At 36.6% G+C, this 26,677-nt stretch overlaps 1 protein-coding gene and 1 non-coding gene across 7 annotated transcripts in view; both read right to left on the reverse strand.

The window, feature by feature from the left end:
• Positions 1-1,308: 1,308 nt before the first annotated feature.
• SESTD1 (SEC14 and spectrin domain containing 1) overlaps positions 1,309-26,677 on the reverse strand; it is a 150,305-nt gene continuing 124,936 nt past the window's right edge. For 5 of the 6 annotated variants that reach the window (XM_003907673.3, XM_031651387.1, XM_017946685.3 and 2 more), the window contains 8 exons: positions 18,985-19,179; positions 18,356-18,470; positions 16,389-16,548; positions 10,267-10,348; positions 9,424-9,546; positions 7,805-7,996; positions 5,110-5,231; positions 1,309-2,742 (listed from right to left, as the gene is read on the reverse strand). In XM_003907673.3, the coding sequence (XP_003907722.1) occupies positions 2,613-2,742; positions 5,110-5,231; positions 7,805-7,996; positions 9,424-9,546; positions 10,267-10,348; positions 16,389-16,548; positions 18,356-18,470; positions 18,985-19,179 (1,119 nt within the window). In that variant the 3' untranslated portion in view covers positions 1,309-2,612. Of the gene's footprint in view, positions 2,743-5,109; positions 5,232-7,804; positions 7,997-9,329; positions 9,547-10,266; positions 10,349-16,388; positions 16,549-18,355; positions 18,471-18,984; positions 19,180-26,677 lie in introns of those variants that run through there. The other variant, XM_021923758.2, reaches the window with a different exon arrangement.
• On the reverse strand, positions 20,178-20,279 carry LOC116269340. The gene has a single exon (XR_004176813.1). It is a non-coding gene; the product is annotated as a small nucleolar RNA U13 (small nucleolar RNA).

A 26,677-nucleotide genomic window follows, 5' to 3' on the forward strand; every position in this document is an offset into this window, starting at 1 on the left:
ATTTACAGATGAGGAGCAACGACATTCAATGTTAAAATCAGACTTGACCTCATGTGAAACACTCCATTTACAAATAACATTTATGAATCCGGCCTTATTTTACTTTTTGTAGGTAGGATAGCTTAAGTTATATAAAAATTAACTCATTTGGCAATTATAACTCTATGAGTTGATGGTGGAATTACTAACAAACCAGTTCCTTTCTAAGCAAAGTCTTAAGAAAAACATTCTAACTACTCTGAAATTCAGTAGAAGAAACAGATATTGAGTATTGATATTCAGTTATTGAGTATAACTAAATATCTAAAGTAGTATCTAAGAATCTAAGAATAGATTCACTTGTCAGTTCTAACTTTAAAAAATAAGTATATTTAAAACATACTTCAGACTGCAATATAACAGGGATTATTACTAATGCCTATAATACACCATTCATATTTAGGAGGACTGGGCATCTGTTATGCATGAGCAAGACTGGGAATGGGAGAAGACAAGATTCCTTCCCTCAAAAGAGCTTAGTGGGTACAGACATAAACAACTGTAGAATGTGACTAGCACCATCATGAAGACTGAAATAAATAATCACAAAAGTTCATACTCATAGCAGTAAAGCCCCAAAGGACTGAGAAGATTATCAAGTATAGAAAGAACTTCCTGGATGTTCTCAGAAGCAGTGACCACATAAGACAAGAGGGAGCAGTTGAACTTTGCCCTGAATTTCCTGGCATGTTTGACTAGGAAAAAAGGCTGCACCATTAACCTAAATTGTTCCAGAAGGAAAAGGTGATAAATATTGTAAATCTTTAATCAAGGTTGAAATGTCAAGTAGGCAATTAAAAAGAAGTACAGGTCTAGATTTCTGGACCAGATATGTAATCCAGAACACTGGTATAAAATAAAAACCATAAGGATGAGATACCTAGAGAAGAGCCAAAAGCATTCTGAGGACAGGATCTGAGAGAGCACATGTTCAGCAGGCACATCTTAAATTAGGGTTATGCGACTGTACTCACAGTTATTTCAGAGGATAGCATCTTCAAGGAAGGAGACACTGTCTAGGAAAGGTTGCTCAATGGTGTAAATGTTGCAGAGAGAAAAGGGTAAGGGATTCAGACAGAGAAAAAACCATTCAGTTTGGTAACTGGAGGCCACTGTTGACTTTCAAAAGAAGTTTCAGTAGAGTACTATGTAAAACCAGACTACAAGGTGCCGAGTAGTGAGTGATGAGGATGTAGGGGCATTGGATGTGGATTTCTCCAAGAAGTCTGTCAGTGAAGAAGGTTGGAAAATCCAGGTTAAGAGGGAGGGTTTTTTTTTTTTTTTTGCATCAGAGGATACATGAACATGTTTGTAGACCTCAAAAAGGAACCAGTATACAACTCGTTTGTAATTTTGTAACAACTACAAGCCTAAAAAATAATTTTTAATCTTTTAAAAAATTTTCTGAAATAAAAATACACAAAATTTAAATTATATGCATTTCACCATTTAAACTTAATACAAACTTAAAAGCACTAGCATTTCATGATAAATTTTATTTCTAAAGGAGTCATACAGTTCTGTTACTGGACTACTTAAGAATTTATTTTGCTTTTAGACTATAATGAGAAACTAAATTTTATTAACAATTGCTATTTTAGTTCCAGAAAGATTACTCTGATATAAAGGATTACACTGAAGTAATTGTGTATGCCTTCTTCCTCAGCCCTCCTCCCCTAAAGACAAAGTATCTTCAGGGTAGTTAATAATTTTGAGAATATTTTTCAAGTTGAAGAAGAGAAAAATTAGAAATAGTATTCCATTATTAATAAGTTCTTAAAGATCTAAATTGTTCACAATAATTTTTCATGATAAACATGCTTATTTATTATATATACATGCTTACATATGAATTTCCTGTCTAAAACGCATGCAACCACCATGAAAAAACAAATATTAAACCATCTTCACAGTCCTAAGAATGCCCTTTTAAATAAGGCACTCATGTTTAGAAATAGGATGTAACTACTAAATTAAATAAGATGTTTAAAGAAGTCTTTTATTAAGCACAAACAACTTTTAATACGTTATCAATACAAATAGGAAAAGGTCTTTTAATGACTATGATATATCAAATATCTGAAAGATTTTCTCCATATTGACACAATAAAAATAATCAATTCTGAAGAATTACAAAGTAAAATTTTGAGGACACCACTATTTACTAATAAGAGTTTAACTACTGCCTAAATTTACTAAATCACCTGTGGAGGAAGGGCAACCTTTTTTTTTTTTTTAATAGAGAAAATTCCTACTCTTATTAGCACCATTCAAAGCTTATTATCAGTTGTTTATCTACAAACTGACAGGTCAGGTAAAGCTTTAAAGCAAGTTTTCAGTGCAATGTTTATAGTTCCTTCTTTTAAGATACTTGGAGTCTACAGCCTCGAAGCATGTTAAGTAATTATGCCTTGGTAATAGCAAGGTGTTAACATATAAAGAGAAATGTGTCATGAAAAGAAATGAGACTTATTTTGGCTGTGAAATGCATCTTAATGTGTGGTGGCTAATGCTGTAGTATGTTGACAACATGCGGGATCATGAACTGCAAATCTGTAGGTAGCTGGTAGCTATTAGCTCTCTGTGGTCACCATTTCAGGATGTCTCAGCTGCTGCCTTTTGAGATTAACTAGTTTCATCCTGTCTCTGATGTGTTCTGCAGTAGAAGCCATGTCACTTGGACTCCCGAAATATTGTTCGGTTCTAAAAATCCAAACACACAGAAAAACCTCAGATTAATACAAATCCATTAACCGCAGTGAATACAAATAGAAGCAAAAGTTTACCATAAAAAATCTACATGAGATAGCCTATGTGTAAATATCAGTTTATCTGTGATCACACCGTTTATCTGTGAGCAGGAAATTCAGCAGGAAAAACATTTTTTTAAATGGCATAAAATACATTAAGACATGAGAAAAATATATTGGTGGTGTAAAGGTTATATCATGTGTACTTATGAGATAGTAGCAACAAACCGAACAATGAAACACTGGAAATATGTGGGTCCAGAAGCATACACAAACACAAAATTTATACATGTACTTGAGTACTACTGGCTGGGGACACCACTTGTCTATACAGCTGGCAAGCAAAATAAATATTCTTTATAATGTTATGACATTGTTTGGTACATTAACAGATAAAATCATTAATTTTATTCTACTCTCAAAGATACTGTATTCAGAGTCACAGAATATTTTTAGAGCTGGATGATTTCTTAGAAATTATCACGCTAATTTCTTTATTTTTTAGATTAGAAAAGTGGAACCTAGAAAGTTAAATGATGTAAGCAAAGTCGCACAGGGAAAAACTAGAATTTCAACCTAGGTCTTCGAGCAGTGAATCCAGAGAGACCATCAATCTCTTTTACCAGGAGAAGGTATAAAAGACAAATCTGTCCAACCTGTCAAACTATACATGGTATAAACAGATTACCATTATATTAATAATTATGGAAAACATTACACACAACTTTGGGAAATATTTAATTTAGCAAAATACCTAAAAGAGATATAAATAAGTTTTAATATGAATATAAAGTGGAATAAAATAGCAATTCCAAAATGTTAAAGGTAGATGTGAACTTTGAATATACAGTACTAACATTCTTTTATCTTAAAAGGATGAGGAAATGACACATGGACTATCTGTGAAACACAGACAAGAAGCTGAAGCAAGCATAAAAGGGAGAGGTGTTCCTAGGCTGACATGGGTAGAACAGGAGGCTGATTGTGTGACAACTGGTTGTGAAATGTAGGAATCAGGGAGGGTAAGGGATCCTGGAATGGAACAACCAGAAACACACCTATAATTATGTTACTAGGTTACTAGCTGAAATTTGTTCTCTTTTATTGCAGATGTAGGTGACTTTAGCCTACTTCCAATTGTTCAAGTTTAGGTGTGGCTTGAGATAACATAAGTATAGACTATGAATAATATTCTTTCAAGGGAATAAAATGCCATCTTTTCAATATCAATCCCAAATAATCACTGGAAGATCATGGCACAGTAGTAGCAGTGCTTATTATGTGTCAGATCTGTTTTAAGTACTTTATATTTATTTTGCTCAGGTAATTCCCACGCCCCCGTAACCTAAGGAGGTAGGAGTGTTACATGGCTGTTTTTAGATTAGGTAATTGAGGCACAAAGGTTAAGTGGCTTGCCCAAGGTGTTATAGTGAGTAGGTGGTAGAGCTGAGACCTCTGGCTCCAGAGTACACAGACTCACTCCATCACACTATACCACAATGTTAAAGATATTTGTATTTTTATTTAATGGTTTGTTTACTCTATCATTTGAATTAAATATCCTCTGGATTATCTCTAAATTATTTTCACTAAGAATCAGATCTAAATCACCGGGGATGAAGTTCCTCCTGATTCTTTTCCTGGTCCATTTCTTTTGCATCAGATTATTTCATATTTTTATCACTGACTATTTGAAATGGAAAGGTGTAAGAAAATCAGGATCCCATCCCTTCACACATAAAGAAATTAGAACGCCATATAACACAGTACAAAGAGAATAGGTTTGGAGTCACACAGACAGACCTCAGATTGTATCCTTACTCTAACACTTAGAAGCTGTGAAATCCTGAGAGCCTTACTTAATCTCTCTGGGCCTCAGTTTCTTCATTTGTAAATCAGGAATAATCATACTGGTTTGGTCCTCTTTGGTCAAAAGAAGGTGAAATGTTTCACTTGGTACTTGGCATATACTATGAACTCACTAACCATTAGTCCCTTGTCCCCTCTTCCTTTTCCTGAATGAAGCCCCAAGTCACATTATTCCCTACCATCATAGCCAAGGCTAGAACCCAGTGTCTTAATCTAGTCAATGATCATTCTACAACAAGCTGTCAAGAAGCAACACATCTGATGTCAGCAAGTACCATTACTGGCTAAGAGGTGTGGATTTCTTTTCATTTTAAATTAATTTATCGTAGGAGTTAAAGCTGTGGACCAAACCTAATTTATTTGGCTTTTTAAAGAATAGATTTCCTCTTTTAATGATTTCACTTTAAGACCACATCAATAAAAAATAAAATTATAAGAACATGCCCCATACCCATCAGGATAAACTACAGGAACAGTTAATCTATCCAAAAGTGATTTCCCAACTGCTTCAATTTCATCAAATTGCTCCTCATCATTAATAGCTTCAGGCTCTTCTGGACAGTCCTGCAAAATCTGCAGCAAATAAAAGAGCAACATCAATTAAGAGACACAGAAAGGTCTGCAGTTTCAGAGGATCCAAAAAAAAAAAAAAAAAGAGAGAGAGAAAAGAGAGAAATAGAATCAAGCTCATACAAATGTGGTAGATTATAAGGCATTTTCTTGTTCTTACCATCTTCAGGTATACCACTATGTAAGACTGATCTATTATTGGCAAAATTCTTCAAGAAATTCAAACAACAAAATGAAATACATAATTCCTACTAATAATATGGTGATTTCCAAGAAAGAAAATGCTAGACTACTATTTGGAAAATAAGTTCAACCTATCCTTAAGAAGTATTTTTTCATTTATTAAGTAGCCATTTATTGAACAGTTTACTCTATGTTTATTTAGCAGCCTGGAAGGTGAAGGAGGTATAGACTGTTCTCAAAAGGCACACAGACATTACAAATGAAAAATTATATGAATAAAAAACAACACAGAGTACAAATATATAACTGATGTGACAACTTAGCTCGATGATAATATTTAACAAGTGATCTGCTGGCTTGAGTTAACTGCCGTAAAATGATTAGGTTATAATTCAAATATGGGAATCTCTATAGTCCTTGATGAGATACTGTTCTTCACTTCACCCTAACCATTACTATTTAAATTAAACCACAAGAAAGAACTGCAAAATTTGAGAGACAGAGAAGAAAAAGAAGTATTCATTTTTACAACTTTTCTTTGCATTACACTTTAGGGAATTCAATCATGTTTACTACAGCATTACTCATAAACAGACATTTTTGTATTTTAAAACTCAAGATTTAATTCAGATATTTTTCTAATCATTATACATATAGACAATTTGCTTATAGTTGTGGTTATTTATATTTATGCTTAATGGTATAAAATAGAATACAGTCAAGAGGAAAGTAATATCTGATAAAGGGTTTTACTTAAGTTTGTACAACCTAAGTAAATCAAATTTAAATCAAATTTACTACAAGCAAGATAAAGGCTAGGTAACAGAAAAAAAATGGAAACAACTTTGTATTCAAAAAAACCTTTCAACTCTATTCATTCTTATATGACCTCATAAAAAGGTAGTTAAAAGTAGTATCCTAAAAAGTCATCAGTGGGCCAGGCACGGTGGCTCATGCCTGTAATCCCCGCACTTCGGGAGGCCGAGGCGGGTGAATTACAAGGTCAGGAGATGGAGACCATTCTGTCTAACACAGTGAAATCCCGTCTCTACTAAAAAATTAAAAAAATTAGCTAGGTGTGGTGGTGGGTGCCTGTAGTCCCAGCTACTCGGGAGGCTGAGGCAGGAGAATGGCGTGAACCTGGGAGGCTGAGCTTGCAGTGAGCCGAGATCGTGCCACTGCACTCTAGTCTGGGTGACAGAGTGAGACTCTGTCTTGAAAAAAAAAAAAGTTATCAGTGGTGCTAGACATTGGGCCAATGGTCACCCTTTGACAGTGAGGTGGTGGGGGGAGCAGTACTGTGACTACAGGAACGGAGGGGAGCTTCTGGATGCTGGTAATGTTCTGTTTTTTTGAACGGTAAACTGATTACACAGGTGTGCTCACTTTGTGACATCTCACTGCACAGAATACTTGTGGTCTGTATGTTTTCTATGTTAACAGTATACTTCATAATAATAAAAAATTCTCATTGAAACAATCAGTAAACAAGTTACACCATTTTGTATACTTCCATTTATTAGGCCCATGTTCATCAAACACTGATCTATGGAGTTCAATGACCAGCTGAGAATGAGTTAACTATGGACACTTCCCAACAGATGTACTTCATAACTCAGAAACTGTTTAATTCCTGAGGTTCCTTGCAACATCTGTTCTACGGATCGAGTTAGGTTTGCTAATATCTCAAAATGTATTGAACATTCCCTACGTATAAACTTTTATTGTAAGAGATCAAAACAAAATTAACTACATAATAAAGTTCCTTTTCAGAATGGATATGTAAGGCTTGGGTACAATAAATTCCTACTACAAAGAGTAAGAAAAAAGTTCTATTGAAGATGTGTCCAAATAACCCTGCATATTTTATTTTTTGTTTCTGGAATTAATGACCTTAATTCATTGAATAATAAATTCTAGAATGAATCTTTAAAGAACCCATATAAAAAAGCATTTTACTTTTGTCCTTATTTTTTTAATGTTCCCACTTTATAAAATCACAAGGTGCCTTTTAAAAAATGTGTGACAATTAATAGCAGTTGCCAAAGCAAAAAGTTTCCCTTCCAGGCATAACGAAAGAGATTGAACTCATGATACTCTAAAGAACAGAGGGCATATTCTGGACACCAGGCTTGGTGAGGAGACAAGTGTAAAGAGAAGACTACCACGTGGTTCTAGATTTCTTTAATCACAGCTCTCCAGCACTGGTAAGAATCAAGAATTTAATTTGAACTCTCTAAGGCAATATATTATATCTAAAACAAACTGTAACAATGGAACTAATATAAATATTGAAAAATAGATCAGTCATAGTTACATTACTAAAATTAACATACTTTAAACACATATAATAAATACCACTGAGAATAACATTTCAAAAAAAAAAAGCAAACCTTTTCAGCATTTGAGTGAAATGCAATAGCCATTTCCAACCTATGTACTCTCTCTTCAGATGCTATTGTAAATTGTTTCCATACTCTGTTCAATCGAGGAAGTGTATCCCCAGATGACCGAGAAGTGCAACGCAAAGACTGGCATAACACCACTGTGGCCTGTAGCAACTGTCTGCCATAGTCATAAGTGCTCTAAAAAAGAAAAGGAAACATAAAATTATAAAAAAAGAATTCTTAAGAGAAGGATGAGGAAAGTGTGCAGGAAGACTGTCCTTACAATTAAGTGACACTACTAGAAATCAATACTGAATAAATCTAGTGGCACTTATTACTACAAATTATCTGTGTGTATAAATAATAAAGGGGAAGCAATATTTTTGGTTAGTTTATAATAAGTTTCTTGGCCAGGCACAGTGGCTCATGTCTAGTAATCCCAGCACTTTGGGAGGCTGAGGTGCGAGGATCGCTTGAATCTAGGAGTTCAAGACCAGCTTGGCCCACATAGCAAGATCCTGCCCCAAAAAAATGAAAAAAAAAAAAAAAAATTGGTTGAGTTTGGCCACACTTGCCTATAGTCCCAGCTACCTCGGAGGCTGAGGCAGGAGGATCACTTGAACCCGGGAGCTGGAGGATGCAGAGAGCTATCATTGTGCTACCACATTATATCGTAAGTGACAGAGCAAGGCCTTGTCTCAAAAAAATAAATTGTTTTAAAATTTTTAATTAGAAAAAAAGTCTCTTTCTGTTAGGCTTCCCCACTTCATTCTGTTTCCCCCATCACAATCCGCCAAATTTCACTGGCCAGAAAGAATGTCTGCTTATGAATTAATCAAAACTACTTTCAAAAGAAGGTGAAATTAGGCACTTTATATTCCATATAGGAAACTACACCTGCTACAATGTGAACTCATTATCAGGGAAAATAAGATACTTATTGGCTTGGCGCCGTAGCTCACACCTGTAATCCCAGCACTTTGGGAGGCCGAGGTGGGTGGATCACTTGAGGTCAGGAGTTCAAGACCAGCCTGGCCAACAAGGTAAAACCCCATCTCTACTAAAAATACAAAAACTAGCCAGGCGTGGTGGCCGGTGCCTGTAATCCCAGCTACTCAGGCGGCTGAGGCATGAGAATCGCTTGAACCTGGGAGGCAGAGGTTGCAGTGAGCTGAGATTACATCACTGCACTCCAGCCTGGGCAACAGAGGAAGATTCTGTCTTTAAAAAAAAAAAAAAAAAGAAAGATACTTTTCACCACAAAAAAGTTCTGTATTATTATGCTAACACTAGTGAGATGCAGAAAGTGAGGTTTCTTATTTACTGATATTAACATCCATTTCATATTAACTTCTGTGAATCAACAGCTGGATTGCCTAAAAAATGCCACAATATATAGCATAAATCAGAGGGACAATGCAGAACATGTATTCAGGGAAACATAAACCCTCTCAAGTTTATGCAGGCTAGTTTTGATGCACCAGCTGACACTTTCTTAATTCTGTGATACTTCTGGAATAACAAAACTAACCTTCTTGTACTTGGAGGGTAAAGTTACATTATAATCATGCAGAAAGCTATTCAAACACTGAGCTTGTGGAAAAGGAAGATAACCAGTTTTGCACCTGTGCAACATCAACAAATTTTCTATGCTTTTCCAGCAAAACTTTCGTTTCTTGAGCATCATCGCCCAATCTGATGTGAGTCTTAAGCAGAGCATCCAGAAGTTCACTTAGCCATTCTACTGCCTAAACAAAAAGACATAACAATGAAGCTGGATTCAGAACTCTTTACTTATTGTATCAAAATGTCATTTATACAGTGATTACTATCATGTGATTAATGAATCTATTAATTATAACCTAAAGTCTTAAAAGCTTATTTCATTCAATGATAAGCTACAAGAATTAATTACCTCTCCTACTCCTCAAAATTTTTTAAATCTGAAGGCAAGACATACTAAAGAAAAGCATTCTTTTAAAGTTAATATCACATAATAAAAGATCATGTATTTCTGTATATAGATCCATCAACATTGCATTATAGATTTGTGTTACTATATAAAACCAAAAATTTTCTCTAAATCAAACTGAAATGATGTTCTCTAATGATAACAACAAAATATATCAAATTGTTTATCTGGTGTTGAAATTTCTCTTGCAGATGCAAGAGAGCAAAATGCAATGTGCTCCACCAGATTTTATCCTGGATGTAACTGACAACCTAATCAACAATAATAATTAATCCCAATCTCTAGCTCAATAGAGGATTTCATTGAGAAGATTAAGTTAAATGAGATCAATAAACTAGCTGGAAATACTAAAGTGTATTCTTCAACAGGATAAACTAGAACCTGACTTCAAGAATTTACTTTTTAGGACCATGAAAAGTACACTTTTGTTTGTAGTTAAGATGAAATCAATCTTCTAAGAAAAGCTAATCACATAATATAGCTGGCTGGTCCTTACCTGAGCAGCATCTTCTTCACATTTAAACAACTGCACCATCTGAAGCATCTTTAACCTTCGCACATCTACCATGTCTTCACATCTAATGAACCCAAACATAAATTTAACTCATCATTTCTGTTTTATTGATTACTATTGTAACATCATCATTTGACATGTGTGTTTTAGAGTACACTAAAATACTTAGTCCTACACAATGGAGAATCCAACTATTTTGTCTTGATTTGTAAGAATTTTAGGGATATTTATATCAATGTTACATCAAAACGTCAAAATACCCAAATGATACTCAATGACAAACCCTCTTAAGGATAGCACGGATTCTGCAAAATATTAAAGCAAAATGTAAGGACAACAGTACACTAAAACCCCAAAAATCTCCATTGCTGTTTAGCATCAAACAAGTTTCAGGGATAAAAGTGTAATGTTTCTCAAATATAGGATATTTTTTTGAGACAAGGTCTCACTCAAGCACCTAGACTGGAGTGCAGTGGCACCATCATAGCTCACTACAACCTCAAACTCCTGAGCTTAAATGATCCTCACATTTCAGCCTCCCAAGTAGCTGAGACTACAGGTGTGCACCACTATGCCCAGCTAAAGAAACTTCTAAAAATTAATGCTTTTCATTATATTATAGTACCTAAAATAATATATATATATATTTTTAAACCTTCCATCTACATTCTTAGAAACAACTAGATGGAGGGCTTAAAAAAACAAAACAAAAAAACCCTACTGACCTCTGGGTGTAGAGAAACACAATTCAAATTATTTTTTAATCTTGCTGTGGTCTGTTTGGATAATATAACCATTTAAGTTTTTAAGGCAACTTAACCTAACTTAACTCTGGTTCCTTCATTTCCATGCAATTCTGTGTACTGCAGGTGGGATGGAGGACTCCCACTGCAGTCTCAAATGCCTATAACAAGTTACCAGTGACTGTGCTCTACTGTACTTGATGTCCTTAAAGAAAGTTTAATAACAATATAGAAGTAGGTATCACAAGGCTTTTTAAAAAAATAAATAAAGCAGCTCTCAATAAAAGCTGTAATATGACATTAAAATTCAGCTTGGTTAAAGTAATTCCACAATGGATTGAAGGGAAGTGATATTTATTTTTTAAATATGAAACTAAAAAACAATGTAGGCCACTTTAATGATGAAGATGGTATCATACATATACTGTATTCAGGTATTAATGTGTGCTGGGGAAAATATAAGATATGGTCTCTACTATCAAGATGCTCCCATTTGCAGAGATGTAATAAGTACTATTATAAAGCTATTTAAAATGTTTTATAAGAGTAGGGAGGAGCACGTGACTAACTTGCCTTAGAAGTCCGAAAAGGCTTCCTAAAGTAAGTATCCCTGAGTCTTGAAGAGTAAGTAGGAATTCACTGAGCAGAAAATGAGAAAGAAGTATTCTTAGTCATGGATGCATGAAACAGCATGATGCTTTCAGGGAGATAAAAACAACTGTGTGATTTTATGGGAATGTTATAGAAGATAAAATTATGCAAGATTGGATTATGAAGGGTCTCCTACATTATTCCAAGAAGACTAACTCCATCTGAGCAAACAGGAAGTCACTGAAGGAAGTTTTACACAATTGCCGTACTTTATGAAGATTACTCTTATATATAAAAACCTGGAGTAGCCAGGCCAGAGGCAGATAAGGGTTTAAGATTTTGACCAGAAATGTTTGAGATTCAGAGACAGCAGAACCTGGACATTTGATAAGGGATGAGAAAGATGAAGGATTTTAGGATAAATCTCAAGTTTGGTAGCTGATGGTAACTTTAACTTAGGTAGGAAATTAAAAAAGGAGGGCAAGTTTAGAGGAAAAAAAGAGGAAAAAAGGAGGGCAAGTTTAGAAGAAAATGATTCCAGTCTGGACATACTAGGTGTTCTGGTTTGGATTTGGGTTTTGGATTTGTGTCCCCACCCAAATCTAATACCAAAGTGTAATCCCAATATTGGAGGAGGAACCTGGTGGGATGTGATTAGATCACGGGGGCAGATTTCCCCCTTAATGTTCTTGTGTAAGTCAGATCTCACAAGATCTGGTTGGTTAAAAGTATGTGGCACTGTCCCCTTCACTCTCTTCCTCCTCCAGCTGTGTAAGACATGTCTGCTTCCCCTTCATTCTCCCACCATGATTGAAAGTTTCCTGAGGCGTCCCCAGCCATGCTTCCTGTACAGCCCACAGAACATTGAGCCAATTAAATCTATTGTCTTCAGAAATTCCCCAGTCTCAGATAGTTTTTTATAGCAGTGCGAGAGCAGACTAATACCAAAAACTGGTACTGGGAGTGGGGCACTGTTATAAAGATACCTGAAAATGTGTAAGCAGTGATGGAACTTGGCAATAGGCAGAGACTGGCACAGCTTGGAGGGTTCACAAGAAGACAGGAAGATGAGGGAAAGTTTGGAATTTCCTAGAGACTTGTTAATTGTTGTGACCAAAATGCTTATAGTGACACACACAGTGAAGTCCAGCCTGAGAAGGTCTCAGATGGAGATGAGGAACTTATTGGGAACTGAGGCAAAGGTCACTCTTGCTATGCTTTAGCAGAGAGACTGGCAGAATTATGCCCCTGCTCTAGTGACACATGGAACTTTGAACTTGAGAGAGGTGATTTACAGTACAGAGTGGGAGAAACTTCTAAGCAGTAAAATGTTCAAGACTTCACCTGGCTGCTTCTAGCAGCCTAGGTTTGTATTTGTGAGCAAAAAGACGATGTGAGACTGGAACTTACATTTAAAAGAGAAGAAGAGCATAAAAAGTTTAGAAAATTTGCAGCCTAGCCATGTGGTAGAAAAGAAAACCCCACTTTCTGGGGAGAAATTCAAGCTGGCTGCAGAAATTCGCATAAGTAAAGAGTTGCTCAATGTTTATAACCAACACAATGGCAAACATGCCTCGAAGGCATTTCAGAAGCCTCTGCGGTAGCCCCTCCCATCACAGGCCTGGATGCCTAAGAGGGAAGAATGGTTTTGCAGCCAGGCCCAGGGCCCTGCTGCCCTGCACAATCTTGGGACAATGCTCCTTGTGTCCCAGCCATTCCAGCTCCAGGCACGGCTAAAAGGACCCCAGATACAACTCAGGCCACTGCTCCAGAGAGGGTGCAAGCTGTAAGCCTTGGTGGCTTCCACATGGTATTAAGCCTGTGGGTGCACAGAGGGCAAAAGTTGAGGCTTGGGAGCTTCTGGTTAGATTTCAGAGGATGTACAGAAATCCCTGGATGTCCAGGTAGAAGGCTGCTGCCTCATGGAGAACCTCTACTAGGACAGTGTGGAGGGGAAATGTGAGGTTGGAGCTCCCAAACAGAGTTCCCTGGGACACTGTCAAGTGGAGCTGTGAGACCCCAGAATGGCAAATCCACTGACAGCTTGCATTATGCAGCTGGAAAAGCTGTAGGCACTCTATGCCAGCCTGTGAAAGCAGCCAAGAGGGCTGTACCCTGCAGAGATACAGGGTGGAGATGCTCAAGGCCTTAGGATCTCACCTCTTGTATCAGTGTGGTCTGAATGTGAGACATGGAATCAAAGGAGATTATTCCGGGGCTTTAAGATTTCCCCTGCTGGGTTTCAGACTTGCATGGGGCCTGTAGCCCCTTTGTTTTGGCCAAATTCTCCCTCTTGGGATGGGTGTATTTACTCAGTATCTGTAACTCTGTTGTATCTTTGAAGTAACTAATTTGTGTTTGATTTTGGAGGCTCATAGTTGGACAGGACTTACCTTGTCTCAGATGAGACTATGGACTGTGGACTTTTGAGTTAATGCTGAAATGCATTAAGACTTGGGGGACTGGTTGAGAACGGATGACTTTATTTTGCAATGCGAGAAGGACATCAGATTTGGGAGGAGCCAGGGGTAGAATAATATGGTTTGGATTTGTGTCCTCACTCAAATCTCATGTTGAATTGTAATCCCCAAGTTTGGAGGAGGGGTGATATGGTTCAGCTGTGTCCCCATCCAAATCTCGCCTTGAATTGTAGTTCCCATAATCTCCACATGTTGTGGGAGGGACCCAGCGGAGGGTAATTGAATCATAGCAGCAGTTACCTCCATCCTGTTCTCATGATGGTGAGTTCTCATGAGATCTAATTGTTTTATAAGGTGCTTTCCCCTTCTTCACTCTGCACCTCTCCTTGCTGCTGCCATGTGAAGAAGGATGTGTTTGCTTTTCCTTCCACCATGATTCTGTTTCCTGGGACCTCTCCAGCCCTGCAAAGCTGTAAGTCAATTAAACTTCTTTCCTTTATAAATTGCCCTGTCTTGGATATATGCTTACAGCGGCATGAGAACAGACTAATACAACGGGCCTGGTGGGAGATGACTAGATCATTGGGGCATATATCTCCCTTGCTGTTTTAATGTAAGTGAGTTCTCATGAGATCTGGTTGTTTAAAAGTGTGCAGCACCTACCCCTTCACTCTCTTCCTCTTTCTCCATCCAAGTAAGATGTGTCTGCTTCCCCTTCCCCTTCCATCATGATTGGAGGTTTCCTGAGGTTTCCCCAGCCATGCTTCCTGTACAGCCTGTGGGACTGTGAGCCCATTAAGCCTCTTTTCTTTAAAAATTACCCAGTCTCAGGTAGTTCTTTATAGCAATGCAAGAATGGACTAATACACTAGATTTCAGCAGTACACGGGGCATTCCGCAGGTGACACTAAGTAGGCAACTGGAATTATGGGTCTATAGCACGGGAGAGGGTCTTGGTAAGAGCTGTAACTACTAAACTATGATCTATTAAAGAAAGTAATTCAAGTAGTGAGAAGGTCCAGGGAGAACATACAAAGAAGGGAATCTGGCCTCAGAACAAACTCTGGAAGTGGTAACTTGAGCTAGTGGCCAACAAATCAGTGACAAAAACCAAGAAGAAACAGAGAAGGATCATAAATGTGTTTTCAAGAAAGACGAAATGAAAGAAAAGTCAGTTGTGCCTAACTCTAATCACAGTTAAGCAAGTCAGGACTATAAGTATTCTCTGAATTTTAAGTAAGATCCAGCATTTATTATGTTGGTAATGCTGGTAAGAGCAATGTTGAGTCAAACAGTGAGGGTAGAAGTCAGACTGAAAAGGGTTGAAAATAAATTGGAGGTAGTGGGTAAGTAGTATGAATGTACTGTAAACCTATCCAAATGACTTAGCTGTGAGGAAAAAGAGCTCTAATGCTAAAAGACAAAGAGTTGAAGAGGAAGACACACCCATGTGTGTGACTATTATTTTTAAAATAGGAGAAATTTAAGCATTTAAGTGAAAGACAGGAAGCAGAGTAGAGAATGGGATTTGATGGAGTTAGGAGTCAGGAGGGTGATCAGAATCAGAGCCTAAATGGAAGCTCAGCTTTGAGAAGAGGAGAGCTCTGTCATCCTCTGTGGTGTGAGAATAAAGCAAGTTTGCAGATATGAGGGAAGAAATTTCTGCCTCATGACTGTTTTCTCTGTGATGTAGAAGGAAGCTTTCTGTGAAGTTTTGTTGATGATCATAAAATTTTTAAGTGTGCAACATTTCATATAACCATGCTAGATTGTATATATTTCATAGACAATTTTAATCCTTTACTTTGCAATACTTTGTAGTTGCTATTGCAAACTGAATTTTCAAATAATCTTTTAAATTCCTGGTTTTATAGAAAATGAAACTAAACATCACTAGTCCATTGTTCAATCCTACTACAGCAAATATGAGAACAATGAATGTGTGACATTCTGTAAGTTTAGATGAAGAAACAGATGAATGGAGATGACAAGTTTAATGGCAACTCTAAACTAAATGAAATTTAAAAAGCAGAATTATTCTTCACAAAGTTTTTTTTAAAGCAGAACAGAGTCATAGACTACATTGGGGATATGGAATATGAAGTAGTTGAGTATAACTGAAATTTTTGCAATGCAGTAAAAAGGAAATGGTACCTAGTAATTGAATAAATTATTACTATTTGTTAGTAAAATTATACACAGTAATTATTACATTCACCAAAAACCTACTGTATGTCTTCTATATAACAGTTAAGAACGTTTTGTCTGTATATAAAATATGTTATATAACTTTTTATTTTAATTAATATTGTTACTTTAGTAAAAATTAACATTAATAGTCAAACTTTGCCTTTGTTTTCTAAGCTGCATATCTTCCATCACTCCTTGTATGTGGTCCACATTTTCTTTATTTTCAATGGTTACATCCTTTCCATAGGCCCAGGATGCCTGATTGGAGATCTGATCCAGGAGACCTTGACCTTTTTCACGCAAACCTTGCAATCCCACATCTAAAACAAAAGTTGCTAGATTTAATCTCTTACACAACTAAGGTGCTTTCCCTCCCTCAAACAAATCGTCTCATCAGATATTGTACCTGGATCCCAAGTATAGGAGCTTTGCACAGTAAACCATCTTGGGATGCAATCCCAAGACTCCATCCTATGAACATTTCAAGCAATAAAACCCTTTAAATGTGACTCGAACTGGAGCTCTCTCTCATGCCAAATTCTCTCCTTAAAAGGAATTTTGAAAACATGGGTTTCCATAGACAATAATTACTTTTAAAAAATGAAGGCAGAAGAAAAGTACGAAAATTTCTATTTCTAATAGAAAACAATTTTCTATTTTTTCTTCCTGCTTTTATGCTGTCCAACTTATAGGAGAACAAGGCAAATATGTTGTTTAAAAAACTGCATAAGCCTTGCAAAATTTTAAGACACTTCAGCAATGTATTATCAATGTCAAAGGATGTTGAACATTGTGACTAAAGGTACAGTCTAGCTTCTATACCATAGGAAGCAACAATTAGGGTATATTTACAATTCTCCAAATTACATGTGTAAAGGAACTTTTTTTTTTTTTAAACAAAGACTGTGGCTCAAGAAAACTTCTAATATTTTAAAATAAAATTCATTTGTCATATTAAATACTAAATATGTATTATGCATATCATCTGTTAAAATAACAAAGGCTGGCTGGGCGCGGTAGCTCACGCCTGTAATCCCAGCACTTTGGGAGGCCGAGGTGGGCAGATCACCTGAGGTCAGGAGCTTGAGACCAGCCTGGCCAACATGGCAAAACCCCATCTCTACTAAAACTACCAATATAAAAATTAGCCGGGCGTGGTGGCAGGTGCCTGTAATCCCAGCTACTTAGAAAGCTGAGCAGAAGAATCGCTTGAACCTGGGAGGCAGAGCTTGCAGTGAGCCAAGATGGCACCACTGCACTCCAGCCTGGGCAACAGAGCAAGACTCCATCTAAAAAAAATAAAAATAAAAATAAAAATAAAATAAAATAAAATAAAGGCCGTAAGCAAGTAAAATGTCCAGTACAAGCGTGATTTTTCAAACCAATTCCCTAAGGCAGTTTTCAATAATTAATTTGATTTAGTCATGTGCAACCACATTTTACTAGTTCTCTGCCTTAAGTTCCTGTTTCCTCTCTTCCATTGCCATTTCCCCTTTTATCCCCCTTGATACGACTCCCCACCTTCCCATTTTCACATCCTGACCTTTTAGGAAAGTTCACTGTGCTTCCTGCTGTAGAAAGTTTTAAAGGCCTTGATGTCAAACGATAGAACTAGCTTAATGTAACTGGACCCCTTAATGTAAATGGACCCCACTCCTTTAAGAGTGGGTAATCTGGCAGTATTCCCAGTTTGGTGAGACAAGAACCAAAAAACCAAACCAACCATTTTTTCACAAGGTTAGGATAAAGCAACAACAAAAATCATTGCATAAAACACAATTTGGGGCATACAGGGTTTACCACAGAACACTTCACAGCTAATTACAGTTTATGCATGCACTACAAATAATTGTTCATAGTATATGCAAGACATAGCACCTGTAGATATAGCTGAGTAAACAGGCAAGAGTAAATGCCCAGGGAAGGGAGGAGTGACTATGAAAAATAAAATTTTCAGCATAAATTATAACCCCTCAAGGGAATAACACCTTTTTATACTATTTTTCTCTGCTTCCTGAAAATAATAATATTTAGTTCAGTGTAAGTTGACTTAATTGTCTAACCATGGTAATGATATTCAAAAAAAAAAAAAAACCTTATGTTTCAGCATTTTTAAAATCTGCTTACCAACACTTTTCAGCTTCTCTTCAAGCAGTTTTAAAGTTTGCTGAATCGATGCTCCATCAGCTGGTGCTACATCTACGCACAACATCCCTAATAAGCCATCCAACTGCTGAGACAACTAAAGCAGAGGGACACCAAAGAGATAACCCTGATGTAATCAGCATCTAAAGTGTTTAATGATTAACGAGGTTTATATCTAACGAGGTTATCACAATTACACTTGAAAAGACTACACTGTTACAAGACAAGGACAAATCATTAGAATACGCATTATCTGGAAGATAGAACACACAGATGCATGCACCAGGAAGACAAAGAAGTACAACCAGGTCAGCAGACTTCCATTTCCATCTACGTTATAAAGCATAAACACTGAGAAAGAGTCAAAATAAAATATTCTACTAGACTGGAACACTCTAGTTAGATAATAAAAGGTTGAATTGCATGCAGAATGACTTAAAAAAATACTTGTTTTTAAAAAATCAAAGAATTTTATCTTATTACCCCCACTAGTAAATCATTTTATTGGTTCAGAAAAATAATTTAGGAGGCATGCAAACCTGAAAAAAATTATGCATAGGTAAGTGTTCAGATAATTTGAAGAAAAGAAAAGAATCAGAGTAGACACTTACATCTTGGGCAACACCATGAAATTCAAGAGCTGCTTGTAAGAGATTTTGCCTAAATTCCAGCTGACTGGCCTGTCGATAACAAACATCACTGAGTTGTTGCTGCAGTGACTTTAGTTCCACAAGATCTTCCTCATCGCCAGCATTCAAGAGTGCTGCAATTTGCTGATTAAGTTCCACATACACTGCAAACCATTCCTGTAATCAAGATGTTACAAAGTAAATTAAGGCTCAAATTAGTTCCTGGTAGAGATTACCTTTTACAAGTTCTCCAGATAAACTAAGTAATACATGATTTTTTTTTTCCTACGGCAAAAATTATTAAAATTGAGAGTGGGAAGTTCTTAATCCTCAAATCCTAACTGTGATCCCTGGAACTCAATCCTTGGCCTCTAAAAGTTCCCTTCTCTTCCTTGCTCTAAGTGAAACCTGTCTGCCCTCAGTTACCCCTGCAGCCTTCTCAACTGATTACTGTTTCCATGTCTGACATACTGCAAGCCTGAAGGTGGGTTTGATGGCTGCCTCGTTCTTCACTACTTGCAGACCATTTCTTTTCCTTCTTCTTTCAAAAAAACCACATCCCCTTTGAAGTGTATGCTGTTAGATTACATCCTGTCAGCTTTCTCTGTTGCACTCCCTCATCCACAGAAGGGTTTAGCAAAGGTCACTGCCTTCCTCTCAGCACAAGCCTTCTTAGTGACTTCCATCACATAGGCACCCACCACCATCATGAACCTCCAGTTCCTTGACTCCCTCCCTCACCTCCAACTAACTTGTCGTCACCTCAACTGAGCTACCTCCTCCACTGGCCATAAAAACTTGTCGTCATATACTACTATGCAGCTCCGGAAATCTCAATTTCATGAAACCCATTTTCTGACCACCATTGACTCTCCCACTCACCTCTGTTTGTAGGCTCACACTTGCAACCCTATGGAATCCACCTATCTATTGACCTCTCTAATGTCCAGCACATGAGAACCTCTGTCCTCACTTCCATCCTCGATCAAAGGCTATAACCACCTCCCAGCATATAACCCATGCCCATGCCTGGCTTTCTGTTCTTCCATCAGAATCACCTGTTGAAACCTGAGATCTGTTTTCTCTGCCTAATGTGTGCCTGTACCACAGAAGCTGAACATGGGTAGATTAAAAACTAGGTGGATAGCGTTCTCTCTCTCTTTTTTCCCCCCTCACATCAGAAGGGTAATGTGCTGATGTTGTTACAAGGCTTAGAGGGAGACACATCTCACATGAGTGTGAGCACCCATCATCACACTTATAAACTACAAAGGAACGACATATCTCTTTTTAAAGTTATGACTAAATAATCTCAAATGAGTCTTTGGCAATCCATTTATTTTTCTCTAGTAAATTCACTTTCTCATTCTCATGATCATTTGTGTTTTTTTCACTATCAGTCTCCAATCCCCTTTTCACCTCTTCATTCTCAGCCAAAGATCTTAATTCACAGGGAAGTAATCGGAAAACTCTTTCATCTTCCCACCAACAAATCCCCAACCCTCCATTCTACAGCCCTATGCTCTGCCCTCAGTGCTGTAATAGTGAGCAGCCTATCTCTTCTTCTAAGGCCAACCACTCCACTTGTGCATTACAGACTATCTCTGCTGCCTACACAAAGCTTTGCTCTCACAGTTATTTCTCTCTCTTCCATCAGTTCTTCTGTCTCAACTGGATTATTTCCACTAGCACATAAAAAAGCTATAATATATTAAACAATAAAAGACGCATTTAAGATTTGTGCATTTTACTATGCTGAAATTAAACCTATTTTTTTTTTAAAAAAAAAACCTTTTCTTAAAGGAGTTCTCCGTATTCACTCTTTTCTCATTTTTCATTCTTTTTTAATCCATTCCAATCAGGATTTTGTTCTTCCCACCCTTCTGAAACCAACTGTCAAATTCACCAAAAAATTCCATCTTGCCACAAATCCAATGGTCAATTCTCAGTCTTTATTTATTGAGCCTCTCAACAAACAGCTGCATTTGGCACAAGTAAGCACTTCCTCCTCCTTTAAATGGCCTTTTCTCTTGTTTTCTGAGACACAACAGCTCCTTTTACCCTTCTTTGCTGGCTCTCCTCCCTCTTTCTGCACTTAAAGTTTAGGCTGACCCAAGGCTCAGTTTTCCAGAGACTCTCTTTTCTTCTCACTGGGTTTGGATGACTTCACCTAGTCCCATGCCTTTAAACAGATCTATAGGCTAAGAATTACCACATTAATATAGGCTTTAAATATATCTATAGGCTAAGAACTACCAAGTTAATATAGGCTCTAAATATATCTATAGGCTAAGAATTACCAAATTAATCATCAACCTTGACCCCTCCCATGAACCCCAGATACTGATACCCAACTGCCCACTAGCCACCTTCATTTGGATGACTAACAGATACCTAAAATCTAACCTGCTGCCAAAGACACTTATTCACTATCCTCCCAACCTGTTCCTCTCGCAGTCCTCCCTGCCTTAGCAGTTGCTAAGGCCAAAAGCCTGATTCTTTCATCAGCAAGTCTTGCTGGTTCAACCTCATCAACTTCTATCAATTCTCATTACTTCTACTGCCTCCATCTATCAGCCTCCTGCCTTCCATTTTCACTGCTAGTCTCTGTTCCCTATTTTCTACACGATAGCCAGTGATTTGCTTAAAACATAAATTAATTATCTGTCCAAAAGTTTCAAATAACTTCACATAACATTTAAAATAAATTTCAAGTTTCTTTTCATGGGCTAAAAAGATATTACATGTTTTGGCCCCTGACTTCCTCTAAAACTTTATCTTCTGTGACTCTCCTTTGCTCTCTGTACTCTAGCCACACCAACATTCTTGCTGCTCCTCAATCATGTTCCTGTGTTAGGGTATTTCTACTGCTGTGTCCTCTATCTGAATTGCCCTGTTTGGATTACTTCTTGACATCATTTCAAGGTTTCTGATTAAATGTCATCTCCTCAGGCCTTTCCTAAAATCTACACCTATATTGCTCTCCACTCCCCAACTTGAATGTAAATTCCATATAGTAAGACAGTACTATATCACAAAAGCCTAGAACAACACATGACACATAGTATGTGCTCAATTAACATACACTGATTGAATGTGTAAAACATATTAATCACTGTAGATTTACTGACATTACATTAAGTAGGCAACAGAGGGTAATCTTGTCACTCAAGGAACATGTGGCAGTGTCTGGAAACATTTTGGGTTATCACAACTGAGGAGCAAGGATGCTACTGCATCTAGTAAGCAGAGGCCAGTGATGCTGCAGAATGCCCTACAATGTGCAGGGCAGCCCTTACGACAGAGATTTATCTGGCCCAAAGTGTCAAGAGTGTGCTAAGGAAGAGAAATCCTCCTGTATCCAATGGTGATGATAATATCTGTCTTACCTTGTTTATCGGTTATTGTTTGGATTTAACTCAATAATATGCATAGAATATTTTTAAACTACATAGTTTATAATGGTTAATAGAGACTATATTAAAGTAGAAAACATTACCTGAGAAAATTATCACTGTCATGCTCTAAAATACAAAAGGATTTCAATACCTTATTCATAGTACTTCCAGATCATTAAATGCTCTAAAGAAATAGGCTTAACTCTTTGAAGTAATAGCAACGATTCTGAGAAAAGTAGTAAGGATTAGAGTCCCAGAATAGCACTTTCCAGAGCTACCAGCATTAGACCACTTGGGGTGTTTATTAAAAATGCCTAAGCTTCACCCCTGACTTACTAAATCAGTATCTGGGAGTTAGGCCCTGGAACATATATTTTAGCAAGCATCTCTGATGACTCTTACGCCCATCAAGGTTTAAGAACCACCACTGTGAAGCTAATTATTTCCTGGTTTGAATTTGTAAAATATAGGCTCTAGCAACCTGACCAGGGATGTAAATACATTATGAGGACCAGTACATCTCAAGAAAGTAATACCTGAAATTAGAGACACTGATATTACTGATTGAGGTTGAAATAAAGAAATAGTAATTCTCTCTGGGATGTGGAGAGGAAAAAAATCTGGCGGATACATTTGCATATATTTAAAATTCATCCAAATGTTTCTTCCTAAAAAACAGGGCAATGTACGGCCGGGCACAGTGGCTCATGCCTGTAATCCCAGCACTTTGGGAGGTCAAGGTGGGCAGATCACGAGGTCAGGAGATGCAGACCATCCTGGCCAACAGGGTGAAGCCCCGTCTCTACTAAAAATACAAAAATTAGCTGGGTGTGGTGGTGCATGCCTGTAATCCCAGCTACTCAGGAGGCTGAGACAGGAGAATCACTTGCACCTGGGAGACAGAGGTTGCAGTGAGCTGAGATAGCACCACTGTACTACAGGTTGGTGACAGAGCTAGACTCCGTCTCAAAAACAAAAAGCAAACAAACAAAATAACAACAAAAAAACACCAAAAAAAAAAAAAAACAAAAACAGGAATGTAGATTCCCTAGAACCTTAGGTGTATTTTGTTCACTTACAGCCATTCTTTGGTCTGTCTCTTACGTATATTTAACTGTGTAGAAAACGATTATTTTATAGCAAAATAAAAAGACGACACCAATATTTGGGATTTGGATTGAGATGGTAAGTAAGAAAAGAGCTTGAAGGATCACATTTAGGACACGAGCAGTCAGGACTGACACTGCAATCATATTGGCAGTGATGCATATGTGGTGAAATGATGGGTATTTATACTTTATACCATGAAATGGGAATCCATACGTAGGCGGAAGGAAACCCTGCCCACTCGGGTTAAAAAAGTGATTATACTCAGACTATACATTAGGAGAAATGAGTCTTGATTCACCAGGTAGACCTGTTCTGCTGCTTACTATTATGCATAATACACCAGAGAAAGTGGTTTCTTTGTAGTCCAGAAGTCAGCACTATGACACGGTGTGACAGTGACAAAACTCTCAAGCAGTTTCAGATATTTATGCTCCTCCATGTTCCTATCACACACGCTTTTCCTACCACACACGCTATTCCTACCACACACTTCCTTCAACCCAAAACATAAAATTAGATTATTGAACTAAACTACTTTTAAATTTATTGCCAGTTACTATAACCATTTTCATGTACCTTATTTTTGTGTGTGTGCGTTGTATTAAAAAACCAACTTAACTTCTAATTACCAACCCTTGAACTAGAACTACATGTTGGCAGAAATTTCATTTTTCTATTTATTGAAACTCAACATCCTAACAAATTTGAGGTTTTTAGCTTTATTTCTGCATTGTGCTTTTATACGGACTCTAAAATTTAATATATGACATTGAGCTGGTAATGCAAAATTGTATGTTAAAAGTTTTCTCAAATTCTACCGTTAATAGCTGTCAATGCCAGAAATTAGTCATTATAATTTCACAAGACTTGAACAATTCCAATAATGCTTTAATCTGTTAACTCTTAGTTACAGAGAGAAAAGAAAGTTTTTAATAAAATATTAGAATATCTTAAACATCATAAGCTAAAATATTCATCCAGCATCAACCAACCTATTCTCAAGGTGACAATGCAGTGCCACCTATTGGCTAAAACGTACAACCTGCTTTTCAAAATACTTCAAAAGTGGGAAGAACAGTATAATGAACTCCTTCCCATCCAGCTTCAGTAATGATCAATTCATGGCTAATTCTGTTTCACATACACTCCCATCCATTCAATCTGTCCCTACCTCCCAATTCTGAAACAAATCCCAAATATCACACGTGATTTAAGGAAATAAAATCTCTGATAGCCATCAATGTTTCTTTTCTTTAGGTTATGTCTATAAATGCAGATGTCAATGTATATGTACAGTTCTAAGTATTAAAAGTATAAGAATGAAAAAATACTGTAGCTTATGCGTATCTGTGAAATTTAGTAGCTTTCTCTAAGAGAGAGCCAGAGAAAGGATCCCCCCTGGGTATCAAGAGATCTGTGTTTTAACCATAGTTCAACTATTCATTGAGCAAAAAATGTAGCTTCCCAGTTTGTTCGTCTATAAAATAAGATGAGGACATCAGAATAATCTATAAGGTATTTTGCAATTCAAAAGTTTTATATATTGGTTCCATATTATAAGTAAGCTTAAGCACATGGCAAGGACCACCCTTAAGAGATGTTTCTTTAAGCTGATTTTGAAAACCTTATAAATATATTAAAAACACAAAACCAACATCTGAACATAGCAATTTCTATGTATATCATCTGCAACTTCATCCATACTATATGCAATATAAAATTTGCTTTTGAATTCTTTTAGTAAACTTAAGAGTACAGTACAGTATGTATACAACCCAATTTATAATTATTTATCTTGGCATTTAAAACAATAATAAAATATAGATAAATCCTGTCTTTAGGATCCTCATGTGTCATGTGCCCTTCCTAAAAAGAACTTTTGGAATACTTTCATAACTAAATCCCCTTAGGTGAAGTCTAGAATGTTCTGGAGTAAATACAGTTTTTAGGAACTAAAGAGAGGAACAAAATTGTAGACTCTAACTATAGTAACATGTTCTAGAACAGTCTATCAGGTTCAAATAAATCACAATCCACGTTTTAAAAAAAAATCAAAACATTAAGTTATTTTAAAAGTACCAAGAGAATTAAAAGATTATATCCTCAGGAACAGGGTTTGTAATATGATTATTTTAGTATAAAAGCAAGAACCATTATGTTGGAACCTGTGAAACGCATAAAATAAATCGATTTTCAATTATCAGATTTCATTTTCAAGTTTTTTACAAGTACTAATTAGAAAAATTCCAAGGAATATACGTATAGTGCCTTTAGACAATTCCAAATCTTGTAATATCTCTTATTATTCCTTCAGGTAGATTACAACTACTTTAGGGTATAGTATGTAGATTTTCTGCCAATACCAGTAATTGTTATTCCTGATTTACAGAATATTATAAAGAAAGCAATATGAGGAAACTAAGCAAAATGGAATATATTTAGAAGAAAAATAAGTACCAGATACTGTTAAATTCTAGTAAAGATGAGATTTACTCATTCAAATTTATTCCCAAGCAAATCATATTACTTATTCTTTAATCTTGTTTAGTTAAAAATGGGTATTTCCTAATACTATCCAACATAATTAGAGGTAAGAAGAAACGCTGCAGAAATTAATGTTCCGATGGTACTTAATGCTCACCTGGGTCCAGAGTTTAACATTTTAACCAACTTTTTTAAGACAAATAACCTAAGGAGAAGGGAATGAATTGATTCAAATTTTATTTTTCCAATTTTTTATTTAATCTATTTTAAATTACCAAAGTAATATGACCTTGGGGAGAAGGAGGTGAGCTACCCAGTCCACAAACTGCACCATCTCTTTCTCAGTAATGAAGAATTAACTATAACAGAGCAGGAGCTTAATGAACACCAGCTTCTTTCACATAACAAGTTGTTAAATTTTAAATTATCTCGAACAATTATTATCTATAATCTGCTTAAGAATCTACTTATTTCCCAATTTTATACCTGTGATTTGTCTGATTACTCCTTTCACAAATACAAAAGGGACCCCTAAATGCTTAGAGAATGGAAAAATATTCTGCACCCTCTGGACTTACTCTCCATCAGTTGTGTTTAATGCAGCAATTCTGCTATCACTCTCAGGCATTTAATCGTACTATATACTCCCAATAAAGTGGGGGTGGGGGGACTTGAAAACAGAA

This window comes from Papio anubis, chromosome 10 (genome assembly GCF_008728515.1).
Source record: "Papio anubis isolate 15944 chromosome 10, Panubis1.0, whole genome shotgun sequence".
NCBI lineage: Eukaryota > Metazoa > Chordata > Mammalia > Primates > Cercopithecidae > Papio > Papio anubis.